The 17,518-nt window shown below is 43.7% G+C and overlaps 1 protein-coding gene across 1 annotated transcript; it reads left to right on the top strand.

The window, feature by feature from the left end:
• The first annotated feature begins 622 nt into the window (after positions 1 to 622).
• On the top strand, positions 623 to 10,862 carry LOC133613964 (uncharacterized). Its single transcript, XM_072914515.1, has 6 exons — positions 623 to 759; positions 7,693 to 7,892; positions 7,951 to 8,067; positions 8,126 to 8,298; positions 10,354 to 10,585; positions 10,645 to 10,862. The coding sequence occupies exons 1-6, from the start codon at positions 715 to 717 to the stop codon at positions 10,805 to 10,807; spliced, it is 930 nt and encodes a 309-aa protein (XP_072770616.1). The 5' UTR covers positions 623 to 714; the 3' UTR covers positions 10,808 to 10,862.
• The last annotated feature ends 6,656 nt before the right edge of the window (positions 10,863 to 17,518 follow it).

Consider the following 17,518-nt stretch of genomic DNA (forward strand, 5'->3'; position numbering starts at 1 on the left):
TTCAGCCTAAACCCTTTCGGTCTGCAACATTTTCATTTTCAATCTATGAATGTACAACTGTTTGTTTATTTTGTTGACCATTGACCGAAGAATAATAAACTAAAAAAATATATATATATCATTTGACCAAGTCTATACTGTTAAACTGTAAGCAGGTTTGATATCATTATTGAATATGACTAAAATCAAGATTTAGTGGTAAAATTTGAGTGGGCCCTGGGCCCCTCTGTCGTGCAAAAGTTGGGCCCTGAGGTTAAAAAGGTTGAGAAGCCCTATTTCAGACATTGTCGCAGGATTTAAGTCTTACAGATTACCAGTGGACCTGAAACGCTTCCCTGAGGAACACCACGTAAGATCTTAATCAAGTTCTTTACACTTTCAGCTCATGCTAGCGTTCCCTCACATGAAGAACAAGCGGAAGATCAGGAGAAAGAGGAAGTGACAACCAAGCAGGAAACAAAAGAAGATCCTTACTTAAAATCACCTGGAAGTCCTTCTGAAAAACCAGAAGTGAAAACGGAATCCTTGGTAGAAGAAGAAGACCCGGATGGTCAGTCCGGGGGAAACCCACGCAGCAGCGGTGGTGTCCTCAGGTCGCCTCCATCTTCATCCTCGGGCCGCCATGCCAGGAGCTCGCCGAGGTCTTCCTGTGAGGGAAGTGTGGGGGGGCTCACGTCTTCTCACGGGGCCCTGTCATCGTCGTGCTCTACCGTCATGGCGACGGACGAGCAGCTGATGTTAAACCTGGTGAAGACGGAGGTTAGTAAGACCTCAGAACTCATGAAGGTCGCTTGGCCGCCTCGGTTTCTTGCTGCTCTGAACTTCAACCATTCGGAATAATTTCTTTATATTCCCCTGCAGTGGATGTGAACATGAATATTTATATGATATTCATGCTATCATTTAAGATAGCTAGCGATTAGCGCTTTAGTTGCCACCTCGTGACTGGTGGACCTAGCTGCCAGTCGGTAATTAGCACGCTGGTGGCCAGCTAGCAATTAGCATACTAATAGTCAGTTAGCAGCTAGTCAGTTTCTAGCTAGCGACTAGCGCGCTAGTTGCCATCTAGCGATTAATGGCCCTTGCTGCTAGCTAGCAATTAGCAGACTCGTTGCCAGTTAGCGAATTAGCACTAGTTGCTAGCTAGTGATTAACGCATTAGTTGCCACTTAGCCATTAGCAGCCCTAACTGCCAGCTGATGATTAGCATGCTGGTGGCCAGCTAGCAAATAGTGTACTAACTGCCAGGTAGCAATTGGCGTACTAGTTGCCAGCTATATATGTGAATGTTAGTTTCCAGGTAGAAATTAGCATGCTAGTTGCCTCCTAGCAATTAACGACCCTATTTACTATCTAGCAATTAGCTTACTAATTGCCAGGTAGCGATTAGCACACTAGTTTCCACCTAGCGATTAGAGGACCTAGCTGCCAGCTGCAATTAGCACGCTAATGGCCAGCTAGCAATTAACGTAGAAATTGACAGCTAGCAAATAACACTTTAGTTTCTCGCTAGCGATTAGCATGCTAGTTGCCACATAGAGATTACAGCCCTATTTCATAGCTAGCAATTAGCATACTAGTTGCCAGTTAGCAATTAACACTAGCTGCCAGCTAGTGATCAATGCACTAGTTGCCACCTTGCGATTAGCACGCTAGTGGCCAGCAAGCAATTAATGTAATAATTACCACCTAGTGATTTGCGCCGCTAACTGCCAGCTAGCAATTAGCACACTAGTTGCCAGCTAGCAGTTAGCATGCTAGTTGCCACCTAGAGATTACTGGCCTAATTTGCCAGCTAGCAATTAGCCTACTGGTTGGCGGGTAGCAATTAGCACACTAGTTGCCACCTATCGATTCAAGGACCTAGCTGCCAGTTGGCAGCTAGCAATTGGCGTACTGGTTGCCATATAACGATTAGCACGCGAGAGGCCAGCCAGTAATAAGCGATAAGCGTATTTAGCTGCCAGCTGGAGATTAACACGCTTGTGGTTGGTTAGCAATTAGCGCATTATCTGCCAGCTAGCAATTAGCAAGCTTGTTGCCCTGCCATCTATTAGCTTCGCTATGGTGTAATATTGGAATATCTCACTATTGCACAAAAACAGTAGTAAGATATTCCAGTTTGGGAGTGTGTGGCCCGGAAAACGTTGAAGACCCGTGACTAAGATTGTAGCCGAGACTGAACTGCCAGTTTTTTTTACGGTGTACTCTGGGATTTCCACCCGAGCTACCGGAATATTTTGCCAACCGAACAATTATATCAGCATAACCCACGGGTGTCAAACTTGTTTTCATTGAGGGCCACACCGCAGTCATGGCTGCCATTAGATGGCCGCTTGTAACAGTAAATAATTAATTTGCCTATGAATTTATTTATTTATTTTTTTAAATACATAAATAGTACTCCTCTCTGAGCTGCCACCTTAACGTGGTAGAGGAGTTTGCGTGTCCCAATGATCCTAGGAGCTATGTTGTCCGGGGGCTTCTATGCCCCCTGGTAGGGTCTCCCAAGGCAAACTGGTCCTAGGTGAGGGATCAGACAAAGAGCAGCTCGAAGATCTCTATGAATAACACTGACAAGGAACCCAGATTTCCCTCGCCCGGACGCGGGTCACCGGGGCCCCCCTCTGGAGCCAGGTGGGGCACGGTGGCGAGCGCCTGGTGGCCGGGCCTGTCCCCATGGGGCCCGGCCGGGCACAGCCCGAAGAGGCAACGTGGGTCCCCCCTCCAATGGGCTCACCACCCATAGCAGGGGTCATAGAGGTCGGGTGCGATGTGAGCTGGGCGGCAGCCGAGGGCAGGGCACTTGGCTGTCCGATCCTCGGCTACAGAAGCTAGCTCTTGGGACGTGGAACGTCACCTCGCTGGGGGGGAAGGAGCCTGAGCTAGTGCGCGAGGTGGAGAAGTTCCGGCTAGATATAGTCGGACTCACTTCGACGCACAGCAAGGGCTCTGGAACCAGTTCTCTCGAGAGGGGCTGGACTCTCTTCCACTCTGGCGTTGCCGGCAGTGAGAGGCGACGGGCTGGGGTGGAAATTCTTGTTTCCCCCCGGCTCAGAGCCTGTACGTTGGAGTTCAACCCGGTGGACGAGAGGGTAGCTTCCCTCCGCCTTCGGGTGGGGGAACGGGTCCTGACTGTGGTTTGCGCTTACGCGCCAAACCGCAGCTCAGAGTACCCACCCTTTTTGGATTCACTTGAGGGAGTACTTGAGAGTGCTCCCCCGGGTGATTCCCTCGTTCTACTGGGGGACTTCAATGCTCATGTTGGCAGCGACAGTGAAACCTGGAGAGGCGTGATTGGGAAGAATGGCTGCCCGGATCTGAACCCGAGCGGTGTTTTGTTATTGGACTTTTGTGCCCGTCACAGATTGTCCATAACAAACACCATGTTCAAACATAAGGGTGTCCATATGTGCACTTGGCACCAGGACACCCTAGGCCGCAGTTCCATGATCGACTTTGTAGTTGTGTCATTGGATTTGCGGCCTCATGTTTTGGACACTCGGGTGAAGAGAGGGGCGGAGCTTTCTACCGATCACCACCTGGTGGTGAGTTGGCTGCGATGGTGGGGGAGGATGCCGGACAGACCTGGCAGGCCCAAACGCATTGTGAGGGTTTGCTGGGAACGTCTAGCAGAGTCTCCTGTCAGAGAGAGTTTCAATTCCCACCTCCGGAAGAACTTTGAACATGTCACGAGGGAGGTGCTGGACATTGAGTCCGAATGGACCATGTTCCGCGCCTCTATTGTCGAGGCGGCTGATTAGAGCTGTGGCCGCAAGGTAGTTGGTGCTTGTCGTGGCGGTAATCCTAGAACCCGTTGGTGGACACCGGCGGTGAGGGATGCCATCAAGCTGAAGAAGGAGTCCTATCGGGTTCTTTTGGCTCATAGGACTCCTGAGGCAGTAGACAGGTACCGACAGGCCAAGCGGTGTGCGGCTTCAGCGGTCGCAGAGGCAAAAACTCGGACATGGGAGGAGTTCGGTGAGGCCATGGAAAACGACTTCCGGACGGCTTCGAAGCAATTCTGGACCACCATCTGCCGCCTCAGGAAGGGGAAGCAGTGCACTATCAACACCGTGTATGGCGAGGATGGTGTTCTGCTGACCTCGACTGCGGATGTTGTGGATCGGTGGAGGGAATACTTCGAAGACCTCCTCAATCCCACCAACACGTCTTCCTATGAGGAAGCAGTGCCTGGGGAGTCTGTGGTGGGCTCTCCTATTTCTGGGGCTGAGGTTGCTGAGGTAGTTAAAAAGCTCCTCGGTGGCAAGGCCCCGGGGGTAGATGAGATCCGCCCGGAGTTCCTTAAGGCTCTGGATGCTGTGGGGCTGTCTTGGTTGACAAGACTCTGCAGCATCGCGTGGACATCGGGGGCGGTACCACTGGATTGGCAGACCGGGGTGGTGGTTCCTCTCTTTAAGAAGGGGAACCGGAGGGTGTGTTCTAACTATCGTTAGAACACAAGGCTGCCCTTTGTCACCGATTCTGTTCATAACTTTTATGGACAGAATTTCTAGGCGCAGTCAAGGCGTTGAGGGGATCTGGTTTGGTGGCTGCAGGATTAGGTCTCTGCTTTTTGCAGATGATGTGGTCCTGATGGCTTCATCTGGCCAGGATCTTCAGCTCTCGCTGGATCGGTTCGCAGCCGAGTGTGAAGCGACTGGGATGAGAATCAGCACCTCCAAGTCCGAGTCCATGGTTCTCGCCCGGAAAAGGGTGGAGTGCCATCTCCGGGTTGGGGAGGAGATCTTGCCCCACGTGGAGGAGTTCAAGTACCTCGGAGTCTTGTTCACGAGTGAGGGAAGAGTGGATCGTGAGATCGACAGGCGGATCGGTGCGGCGTCTTCAGTAATGCGGACGCTGTATCGATCCGTTGTGGTGAAGAAGGAGCTGAGCCGGAAGGCAAAGCTCTCAATTTACCGGTCGATCTACTTTCCCATCCTCACCTATGGTCATGAGCTTTGGGTTATGACCGAAAGGACAAGATCACGGGTACAAGCGGCTGAAATTAGTTTCCTCCGCCGGGTAGCGGGGCTCTCCCTTAGAGATAGGGTGAGAAGCTCTGCCATCCGGGAGGAGCTCAAAGTAAAGCCGCTGCTCCTCCACATCGAGAGGAGCCAGATGAGGTGGTTCGGGCATCTGGTCAGGATGCCACCCGAACGCCTCCCTAGGGAGGTGTTTAGGGCACGTCCGACCGGTAGGAGGCCGCGGGGAAGACCCAGGACACGTTGGGAAGACTATGTCTCCCGGCTGGCCTGGGAACGCCTCAGGGTCCCACAGGAAGAGCTGGACGAAGTGGCTGGGGAGAGGGAAGTCTGGGCTTCCCTGCTTAGGCTGCTGCCCCCGCGACCCGACCTCGGATAAGCGGAAGAAGATGGATGGATGGATGGACATAAATAGTAAAAAAAATCTGTGGATTTGACCAGTTTTTTACAGAAAAAAAACTGGCAGCTTAGTTGCCAGACTTTTACTGTAAAATATATGGTGGTGCTTTTTTATAGTTATTATTTTTTACAACATATTACTGTAAATAGAAATACAACTCAACTGCCATTTTTTACCATAATAAAATGTGGTACCATAAAATCATCCACCGTGGATTTTACAGTAAAAAAAAACAAAAAACCTGACAGCTCAGTCGACAGAATTTTACTGTAAAAAAACAAACATTGGTCGTTTTTACAGTAACATGCTGTAAAAAAAACTCCCTAAATTTTACAGTAAAATCTATTGCTCATTTTTAAAGTGTACAATTTGATGGATAACTTATCTGATGGATACGTTAAGCAGATATTTAAGTATATATTTGGATTTTGACACAAAAAGTTACAAACCCCGTTTCCATGTGAGTTGGGAAATTGTGTTAGATGTAAATATAAACGGAATACAATGATTTGCAATTCCTTTTCAACCCATATTCAGTTGAATATGCTACAAAGACAACATATTTGATGTTCAAACTGATAAACTTGTTTTTTTTTGCAAATAACCATTAACTTTAGAATTTGATGCCAGCAACACGTGACAAAGAAGTTGGGAAAGGTGGCAATAAATACTGATAAAGTTGAGGAATGCTCATCAAACACTTATTTGAGACATATCCCACAGGTAAACAGGCAAATTGGGAACCGGTGGGTGCCACGATTGGGTATAAAAGTAGATTCCATGAAATTCTCAGTCATTCACAAACAAGGATGGGGCGAGGTTCACCACTTTGTCAACAAATGCGTGAGCAAATTATTGAACAGTTTAAGAAAAACCTTTCTCAACCAGCTATTGCAAGGAATTTAGGGATTTCACCATCTACGGTCCGTAATATCATCAAAGGGTTCAGAGAATCTGGAGAAATCACTGCACGTAAGCAGCTAAGCCTGTGACCTTCGATCCCTCAGGCTGTACTGCATCAACAAGCGACATCAGTGTGTAAAGGATATCACCACATGGGCTCAGGAACACTTCAGAAACCCACTGTCAGTAACGACAGTTGGTCGCTACATCTGTAAGTGCAAGTTAAAACTCTTCTATGCAAGGCGAAAACCGTTTATCAACAACACCCAGAAACGCTGTAGGCTTCGCTGGGCCTGAGCTCATCTAAGATGGACTGATACAAAGTGGAAAAGTGTTCTGTGGTCTGACGAGTCCACATTTCAAATTGTTTTTGGAAACTGTGGACGTCGTGTCCTCCGGACCAAAGAGGAAAAGAACCATCCGGATTGTTATAGGCGCAAAGTTGAAAAGCCAGCATCTGTGATGGTATGGGGGTGTTTTAGTGCCCAAGACATGGGTAACTTACACATCTGTGAAGGCGCCATTAATTCTGAAAGGTACATACAGGTTTTGGAGCAACATATGTTGCCATCCAAGCAACGTTACCATGGACGCCCCTGCTTATTTCAGCAAGACAATGCCAAGTAAAAGAGTGCGGGTACTAGACTGGCCTGCCTGTAGTCCAGACCTGTCTCCCATTGAAAATGTGTGGCGCATCATGAAGCCTAAAATACCACAACGGAGACCCCCGGACTGTTGAACAACTTAAGCTGTACATCAAGCAAGAATGGGAAAGAATTCCACCTGAGAAGCTTAAAACATGCGTCTCCTCAGTTCCCAAACGTTTACTGAGTGTTGTTAAAAGGAAAGGCCATGTAACACAGTGGTGAACATGCCCTTTCCCAACTACTTTGGCACGTGTTGCAGCCATGAAATTCTAAATTAATTATTATTTGCAAAAAAATAAATAAAGTTTATGAGCTTGAACATCAAATATGTTGTCTTTGTAGTGCATTCAATTGAATATGGGTTGAAAAGGATTTGCAAATCATTGTATTTCGTTTATATTTACATCTAACACAATTTCCCAACTCATATGGAAACGGGGTTTGTAGATAATATAATATTTGTTGCAATATTGGACACTATATTTTTCCCTGTCAAACTAGAAAAAAAAACCTAATACCTTTAGTAAGAAAATAAGTAAAGAAAGAAAATAGAAGGTATTTTATGGGCACATATTTCCAGGCTTTTGCGGGCCATACAAAATGACGTGGAGGGCCAGATCTGGGCCTTGAGTTTGACACCTGTGGCATAACCTGATCGTATGGCCGCATATCAAGTGTTACAGTGGGCATGGTAGGCAGTCTTGAGGAACGCCAGCAGTGTTGATAAACGTCCAAACAACTTGTTCACGTCTTTCAGGCCTCCAGAAGGAACCAGGAGCAGGAAGAGGAGGCCCATCGTTTGGCCGACAAGGCTGAGGGACGGAAACGAGAGGCGGAGAGGAGGGCGAGGGAGCGAGAGGAGGAAGAGAGGAAGCAGCAGGAGGAGAGGAAGCGGACGCAAGAAAGGATGATAGGGGAGCTGGAGGAGGAGAGGAGGAAGAGGGCAGAAGATCTCAGGTCTGGTATTTTAAATAAATTGTATTCCAAGGATTCATGAAGATGTTGCCCCCTACAGACTGAGGAGGCTGGTGGAGGAGGAGGAGAGGAAGCAGCAGGAGGAGAGGAAGCGAACGCAAGAAAGGATGAGAGGGGAGCTGGAGGAGGAGAGGAGGAAGAGGGCAGAAGATCTCAGGTCTGGTATTTTAAATAAATCGTATTCCAAGGATTCATGAAGATGTTGCTGCCTACAGACTGAGGAGGCTGGCGGAGGAGGAGGAGAGGAAGCGTGGCAAGGAGGAAGAGCAACAACGAGGCAGGCGGGAGGAAGCGGAGCGACAGAGGATGAGGAGGCAGCAGGAGGAGCGCAGGCGGCAGATGGAGAGATTGCAGAAGATGAGAGAGGAGGAGGAAGAGAAGAGGAAAGGTCAGAGGAGACGCCCATATTTTTGCACTAGTTTTGACCCGACACCAATATTTTGGTACCGGTACTGGTACCAAAATTACTTCGATACATTTATAAATAAAGGCGACTACAAAAATTGCATTATTGGCTTTATTTTAACAAAAAATCTTACAGTACATTTCTTATTGCAAGTTTGTCCTTAAATAAAATAGTGAACATACAAGACAACTTGTTTTTTTAGTAGTAAGTAAACAAACAAAGACTCCTAATTAGTCTGCTGACGTATGCAGTAACATATTGTGTCATTTATCTACCTATTATTTTGTAAAAATTATTAAGGACAAGTGGTAGAAAATGAATTATTAATGTACTTGTTCATTTACTGTTAATATCTGGTTATTTCCTGTTTTAACATGTTCTATCTACACTGCTGTTAAAATGTAATAATCACTCATTCTTCTGTTGTTTGGATGCTTTACATTAGTTTTGGATGATACCACAAATTTAGGTATCGATCCGATACCAAGTAATTACAGGATCATACATTGGTCATATTCAAAGTCCTCATGTGTCCAGGGACATATTTCCTGAGTTTAGAAACATTACATAAATTTGAAAAAAATTAAAAAAGATGTGATGCCAAAAAATATCGACGTAACCATAGTAGTATCGACTAGATACGCACCTGTACTTGGTATCATTACAGTGTTAGGTGTAGATCTACTAATGGTGTTTGTTTACATTGTGACGCCGGTGAGCTACGGTGTGTATTGCAAGTTTGTCCTTAAATATAATAGTGAACATACAAGACAACTTGTCTTTTAGTAGTAAGTAAACAAACAAAGACTCCTAATTAGTCTGCTGACGTATGCAGTAACATATTGTGTCATTTATCTACCTATTATTTTGTAAAAATTATTAAGGACAAGTGGTAGAAAATTGATTATTAATCTACTTGTTCATTTACTGTTAATATCTGCTTATTTTCTGTGTTAACATGCTCTATCTACACTTCTGTTAAAATGTAATAATCACTTATTCTTCTGTTGTTTGACACTTTACATTAGTTTTGGATGATACCACACATTTAGGTATCGATCCGATACCAAGTAGTTACAGGATCATACCTTTGTCATATTCAAAGTCCTCATGTGTCCAGGGACGTATTTCCTCAGTTTATAAACATAATATGAATTTTTTTTAAAGATTTTGTGATGATGAAAAATATCGATGTAATCCTAGTAGTATCGACTATATACGCTCTTGTACTTGGTATCATCACAGTGGATGTCAGGTGTAGATCCACCAATGGCATTTGTTTACATTCAGGAGTGCTAGCTTGCTGTTAGCGGTGAGCTATTGTATCCTCCTACGGTGTGCAGTGAAGCATGTTTAGCTATTCCTCGTCCTGCAGTGATAATGATACTTGTAAGAAACGTACTTTATTTGTCGCCATGGACGCGAGGATTAGTGATTTAGAAGTAGCTAAAACACTGCCGAATGGGGCTGGACTTTACCTTTATCTTTAGTTTTTAGACCAAAATGCGTCCATTCTCCCTTTTCTGTCTACAGACTGTATCTGCTTGTAAGTACTCTGTGTGTGTGCGCTACCGAATATGCTCGTCTGCTTGTAAACCAGCAATGACACGACGTGACGACAACAGGGGCGTAGGGGGGGGGGGGGGGGTGGCGGACCGGTACTTTTCAGAGGCGGTATAGTACCGAATATGATTCTTTAGTATCGCGGCACTATACTAGTACCGGTATACCGTACAACCCTTGTTTGCACTGTCTCTTGGGCCTGCTATGATATGTTGTGATGCATCGTTCAACAGTATAGCTAAGTTGGTAGAGTGGCCGTGCCAGCAACTTGAGGGTTCCAGGCTCGATTCCCGGCTTACGCCATCCTAGTCACTGCCGTTGTGTCCTTGGGAAAGACACTTTACCCACCTGCTCCCAGTGCCACCCACACTGGTTTAAATGTAACTTAGATTATTGGGTTTCACTATGTAAAGCGCTTTGAGTCACTAGAGAAAAGCGCTATATAAATATAATTCACTTCACTTCACATCCTAGTCCTCACCTCAAACACAATGGTCCCGGCGGAGGAGGAGCGCTCGCACCTGCAGGAGACGGACAAGAGCAGGAGAGCAGAGTGTCAGGGGAACGAGGAGCGCTCACACCTGCAGGAGACGGACGAGAGCAGGAGAGCAGAGTGTCAGAGGAACGAGGAGCAGGAGCCCCAGAAGGACGATGAAACGTGGAAAGCCAAGGAGGAGTCCAGGCTAGAGGCGGAGCTACTTGCCAGGTAAAAAAAAATGGAATGACAGTAGTTGCACTTATTCAAGCTGTTGTACCTCCATGCAGGGAGGTGGCGCTGTTGCAGCAGCAGATGGCCTTCAAAAGGAGTGTGGCGGTAGAGGCTGAGAGAATGCAACACAGCCAGGACATCTCCAGGCCTTGGGTCTACTCCTACTTCACCTGGCTGCAGCTGATGGACCTCGACCACGCCCACACTGACACCTCCTGACACAGTAGCACTTGTTATGACCTTTGAATAAAATCATCACTGTTTGGAGGAGAAAGTATGGAAGTTGATGTGCGTCTTTGTTACGAAATCATTTATGTAGCCGCAATTCTTGCGTTTGAATTTTGCAAACTGAATTTTTCACATCAAAATTTGTGTTTAAAAATGCAGTTTGTTAAAATACAGTGTGTAAAAATCCAGTGCCAAAATGTTCGCAGCTTCAAAACTCACCTCATGAGCTGGTTCTGAGACAGCATCCATTGCTTCAGTGCAGTTTTTAATTTAGTTTTAGTCATAGTCTTTTGACTGAAATGTATTTTAGTTTAAGTCGTATTTTAGTAATTTATATTGATTTAGTTTCAGTTGACTAGTTTCCTCAACATTTAAATGTTTAATTACAGTACTGTACAGTAATTACAGTCAAATACAGTGCACTTTAATCGATGTCCTTGGCACACTGTTCAGTTAATTGCACAACTTGAAAACCCAAAAGACCAGATTTATCATTTTTCAAGCTAACACACAAAATGCATATATATATATACATATGTATGTACAGTACAGGCCAAAATTTTGGACACACTTTCTCATTCAATGTGTTTTCTTTATTTTCATGACTATTTATATTGTAGATTGTTACTGAAGGCATCAAAACTATGAATGAACACATGTGGAGTTATGTACTTAACAAAAAAAAGGGAAATAACTGAAATCATGTTTTATATTCTAGTTTCTTCAAAATAGGCACCCTTTGCTCTGATTACTGCTTTGCACACTCTTGGCATTCTCTCGGTGAGCTTCAAGAGGTTTCACTTCACAGGTGTCATAGGTTTGATGCCTTCAGTGACAATCTACGATGTAAATAGACATGGAAATAAAGAAAACACATTTAATGAGGTGTGTCCAAACTTTTGGCCTGTACAGTATATATATGTATATATATATTAGTATATTTTAGTATGTATATATATACATGTATCTATATAAGTATCTATGTACTCATATGTATATATGTTTATATATGTATATATAGGTAAAAATGATATATATATATATACACATACACATATATAACGATATAAATGTATCTATATATGTAACTATGTATATCTCTATATGTGTATATATGTATCTATATATGAATATATAGATACATATATACATACATACATCTATATGTATATACACACATACATATATATAGACATACGTAGATATATAGGTATACAAATATATATACATAAATACATATTTGTGTCGTTGCTTGAAAAATTATAAATCTGGGCTTTTGGGTTGTCAAGTTGTGCAATTAACTGAACAGTGTGCCGAGGACATCGATTAACTGTATCTTGCTTATTAAATTGGCGGACAAGCTCGCCCATGGTGTACAACAAAAGTAGTGGTCGAGTAAGCAGTCTTGCGCCCGCCCTACTGTCTTCAACAGTAACAGTAATTCAGTACAGTAGGTAGATAGATAGATAGATAGATAGATAGATAGATAGATGGATAGATAGTACTTTATTGATTCCTTCAGGAGAGTTCCCTCAGGAAAATTAAAATGAGTAATTTTATCATATAAGTATGAGTAATTTTGAAATATCAGTTTTGGCCGACTTACTGTTGCGTACCGGAAGGTTAGCCTGCAGACGGTGTGTTCGTATGACTTCTTTTTTCTCCCAGGTGTAGAAGACATATTGTATTGAGGTGTGTAGCAATATAGTAGAGATGTAACAATATGAGAAATACACATTGTGGTTATTGTGACCAAAATTATTAGTTATCTTTATTATTGTGGTATTGTTGAATGTGCTCAAAAAGTACTTATGAATCACTTTTGACCAAGTAATATATATATTTTGCACATAACTGAGATAAATAGACACATTACTTTGTATGTCTTGTGTTTCTTTCTTCACTGATAGTGTTTTGGTCGTAGTATTTGATCTGTATTAATGGCTAAGTTTTTATTATTTAACATATTGGTTTGTACTCTTGCACTTGAACGTGTATTTAATGAAAAGTGCGTGACAAAGAAAATTAGTTATTATTTCTGGCAGGCCGCTGTGTCATACTCTGTCAGCGGTCCTCGAACGCACCATCTTCTGAGGAAATATCAATTATTATAATTGCGTTCTAAAAGAGCACAAAAAGTAGAATCGATGTGCACAATTTAATATATTAGTTGCTCAGACAGTAATGTTTTATATAAGTTTAAAGCGGGGTATGTTGTTTCTTAGTGTGAAAACACGTTGATGTTGTCATGTTAGCGTTTAAGCTAGCGATCGGGCGCAGTCCCTCCCTGAGTTTATCAAAGTGCAGTTATAAATCTCGGTTTTTCCATCAGTTTAATTCAAAGGGTTATTACCAACCTTCGGGAGCTTTGCTGCGGTTATAATTACTCCCGTGTATTGTTATATTCCTCCAATAGAGTCGTGTTTTCCCAGTACAAAATCCAAACACCTTGCCTTGCAAAGCCAGTACTGATTGGACCCCTTCCTGATTTATCCCCGCCCCTCTCCCACATGCAACTGTGATTGGATAACTAATTACAATTTAAAAAAAAAAACTGCTTGAGTCTTCATTACCGGAAGTGAAACTTGAGTACATTTTTACACACTCAATTTTAAAACACTGAATTTTGACAACATTATTTTTTGAGCACACAAATGTTGCTCACACATTTTTAAAAATTAAATTGTCAGCATAATTTGATGTAAAAAAAAAAAATGCTAAAAAAAAAAAGCATTTTGTGTGAGCCTAGTGCAGGGGTCGGCACCCCGCCGCATGCGGCTCTTTAGCGCCGCCCTAGTGGCTCTCTGGAGCTTTTTCAGAAATGTATGAAAAATGGAAAAAGATGAGGGGAAAACAATCTATTTTTTGTTTTAATATGGTTTCTGTAGGAGGACAAACATGACACAAACCTCCCTAATTGTTATAAAGCACACTGTTTATATGCTTATATGCTTCACTGATTCAAGTATTTGGCGAGCGCCGTTTTGTCCTACTAATTTTGGCGGTCCTTGAACTCACCGTAGTTTGTTTACATGTATAACTTTCTAGGACGTGTTTTATGCCACTTCTTTTTCTGTCTCATTTTGTCCACCAAACTTTTAAGGTTGTGCATGAAAGGTGAGTTTTGTTGATGTTATTGACTTGTTGGAGTGCTAATCAGACATATTTGGTCACTGCATGACTGCAAGCTAATCGATGCTAACATGCTATTTAGGCTAGCTATATGTACATATTGCATCATAATGCCTCATTTGTAGCTATATTTGAGGTCATTTAGTTTCCTTTAAGTCATCTTAATTCAATGTATATCTCATGACACACTATCTGTATGTAATATGGCTTTTAATTTTTTTGCGGCTCCAGACAGATTTTTTTTTGTATTTTTGGTCCTATATGGCTCTTTCAACATTTTGGGTTGCCGACCCCTGGCCTAGTGGGCCACTTTTGATTTTAGACTTCCTTTTTATTGTCATTCAAATGTGAACTTTACAGTACAGACAAGAACGGAATTTCGTTGCATTAGCTCATATAGTGCAGGATAAAAGAGCAATAAGGTGCAGATATAAAAAGATTACTGTACAGATAGATATATTGCACTTTTGCATATGCATCCACATTTATGGTTGTATGTTATATTGTCTTTATATTCCAGTGAGTTAATTCGTTTTTGGGGGGAATTGAGGGGATTATTATGATGCGTTCAAGAGTCTTATGGCCTGAGGGAAGAAGCTGTTACAGAACCTGGAGGTTCTGCTACGGAGGATGCGGAACCTCTTTCTAGAGTCCAGCAGTGAAAACAGTACTTGGTGGGGGTGGGAGGAGTCTCTGCAGATTTTCTGAGCACTGGTCAGGCAGCGGCAGCACGGTGGTAGAGGGGTTAGTGCGTCTGCCTCACAATACGAAGGTCCTGAGTAGTCGTTAGTTCAATCCCGGCCTCGGGATCTTTCTGTGTGGAGTTTGCATGTTCTCCCCGTGACTGCGTGGGTTCCCTCCGGGTACTCCGGCTTCCTCCCACCTCCAAAGACATGCACCTGGGGATAGATTGATTGGCAACACTAAATTGCCCCTAGTGTGTGAATGTGAGTGTGAATGTTGTCTGTCTATCTGTGTTGGCCCTGCGATGAGGTGGCGACTTGTCCAGGGTGTACCCCGTCTTCCGCCCGATTGTAGCTGAGATAGGCTCCAGCGCCCCCCGCGACCCCGAAGGGAATAAGCGGTAGAAAATGGATGGATGGATGGATGGTCAGGCAGCAGCTTTTTGCAATCTCCTGGATAGGAGGAAGAGGAGTCCTGATGATCTTTTCCGCTGTCCTCCCCACTCTCTGGAGAGACTTCCAGTCTGAGGCATTGCAGGCTCCAGTCCAGACAGAGATGCAGTTGGTCAGTAGGCTCTCTATAGTGCCTCTGTAGAATGTGCTGAGAATGGGGGGAGGGAGCCGTGCTCTTTTCATCTGACGCAAAAAGTGCATGCGCTGCTGAGCTCTTTTTACAAGAGCTCCGGTGTGTAGGGACCAGGTCATATTGTCAGTTATCTGTGTTAGAATAATTATGTATATATTATCATCATAACTTTATGCTTAAGGGCCGTTGATATAAATGATTGTCAATTGTGCTGAAGTGGTATTTTTGTATCTGTGCAAGCTGGCAATCTAAAAGATTGCCAGTTGTCTTTATCAGTGTTGTGTCCAGATTCGGCCTGCTGACGGCCAAGGCCGAACACCGCCGTGACGCAGACAGAGCAAAGACAAGGTCGAACATCGCTGTGACGCAGACAGAGCAGAGACAAGGCCGAACACCCCCGTGATGCAGACAGAGCAGAGACAAGGCGATATGATCTGCATCAACTAATTTTCATTTATTCTGTAATCATACTTGCCAACCTTGAGACCTCCTATTTCGGGAGGTGGGGCGTGGGGGCGTGGTTGGGGGCGTGGTTGGGGGCGTGGTTGAGGGCGTGGTTAAGAGGGGAGGAGTATATTGACAGCTAGAATTCACCAAGTCAAGTATTTCATACATACCGGTATATATATATATACATTTATACATATATCTCTACATCCTGAAAATATGCAAACAAAACTGTGTTTGGATAATTGATACTTCAAACTTGCATAAATAAATATTAAGGAATATAACATAACTTGGCTTCTGAGAGCTTCAAAATGTAATGAATAAAATGCTAAAGTTGTTGATAAACAAGCAATTATTTTAATAATTGAATATGGTCATTTTAAATGATTTATTATGATAATTTAAAATTAATTATTTCAAATATGTTTATTTTAATGTATAATTCTAATGCCTGGATGTAATAAGGAGTCAGAAAAAATATAATTAATTTTGATGTTTTTAGCAAAATATAGTAAAAGGTAAGGTATAGGTAAGATAAACATAATAATACAATTTATCTCTAGTCTGGATGATTTATTTAAAAAAGGCTGTCCTCACTCAGGTCCGCATGGAGCTGGAGGGGGCGTGGCCTCCAGTTCCGGCTGAAAATCGGGAGATTTTCGGGAGAATATTTGTCTCGGGAGGTTTTCGGGAGAGGCACTGAATTTCGGGAGTCTCCCAGAAAATTCGTGAGGGTTGGCAAGTATGTCTGTAATCATATATTGTGTCTAACTGGAGTTGTCGAGATTACCCCCTTCCCTCAGCGACAGCTTCAGTGATGTAATAGGGCCCTTCCAAACAAATAGAGGAGGCGCGCGGGCTTGACTTTTAGAACGTAGGTTGGATCTGTAACTAGAATACAGCCCAAAACACGTGTCTCCTCGAGCTAAATTGAACTCTGTCTCTGCTTGATTCCTTGCTTCTTGTCTGATTAAATGTCATCAGTGTTTGGACCTGACAATCTGCACCCCCAGGAACTTGGTGCTGCTTACGATCTCCACTGCTGTGCCGTTGATGAAGAGTGGAGCGTGGCTGGACTGGTGCCTCCTGAAGTCGACGATGATCTCCTTGGTCTTGTCGACGTTCAGGACCAAGTTGTTGGTTCTGCACCAGTCAACCAGATGTTTCACTTCCTCCCTGTAAGGTAAGCAAAACTGGCGCTGCGGGAAGAAGTTTTAAGAAATTGCTATATTTTCTTTGATTGTGATGTTTATCATTTCCAAAATGTTTTTTGTAAGAAATTTATTTTGTTCTCCCATACCTGCCAACCCTTCCGAATTTTACAGGGACTCCCGAATTTCAGTGCCTCTCACGAAAATCTCCCGGGACAACCATTCTCCCGAATTTCTCCCGATTTTCAGCCGGACTTAAGGCACGCCCCCTCCAGGTCCATGCGGACCTGAGTGAGGACAGCCTGTCGTCACGTCCGCTCTTTACTTCATACTTCAGAACCGACTCCCACACTTGCCGTTAGGGTGCACAATACAACGTAAACCGTTGGCCAACCGGTTTACTTTTTGGTTGGCCAACGGTTTACGTTGTATTGCGCACCCTGACGGCAAGTGTGGGAGTCGGTTCTGAAGTATGAAGTAAAGAGACTTAACTTCATCATCTTGCCTGGTTATTGACTCCAACCCAGAATATTACACTGCACATACCTATGCTCCTTCAAAGGCTGTGCTACTGGCTGCAAAGCATTGCACTTTCAAATACAACAATGAGTAGAGAGGAGTGTTATGTGTGTGTATGTGTAAATAAATGAACACTGAAATTCAAGTATTTATTTTATTTATATATATATATATATATATA

Source organism: Nerophis lumbriciformis, linkage group LG13 (assembly GCF_033978685.3).
Source record: "Nerophis lumbriciformis linkage group LG13, RoL_Nlum_v2.1, whole genome shotgun sequence".
Classification (NCBI taxonomy): domain Eukaryota; kingdom Metazoa; phylum Chordata; class Actinopteri; order Syngnathiformes; family Syngnathidae; genus Nerophis; species Nerophis lumbriciformis.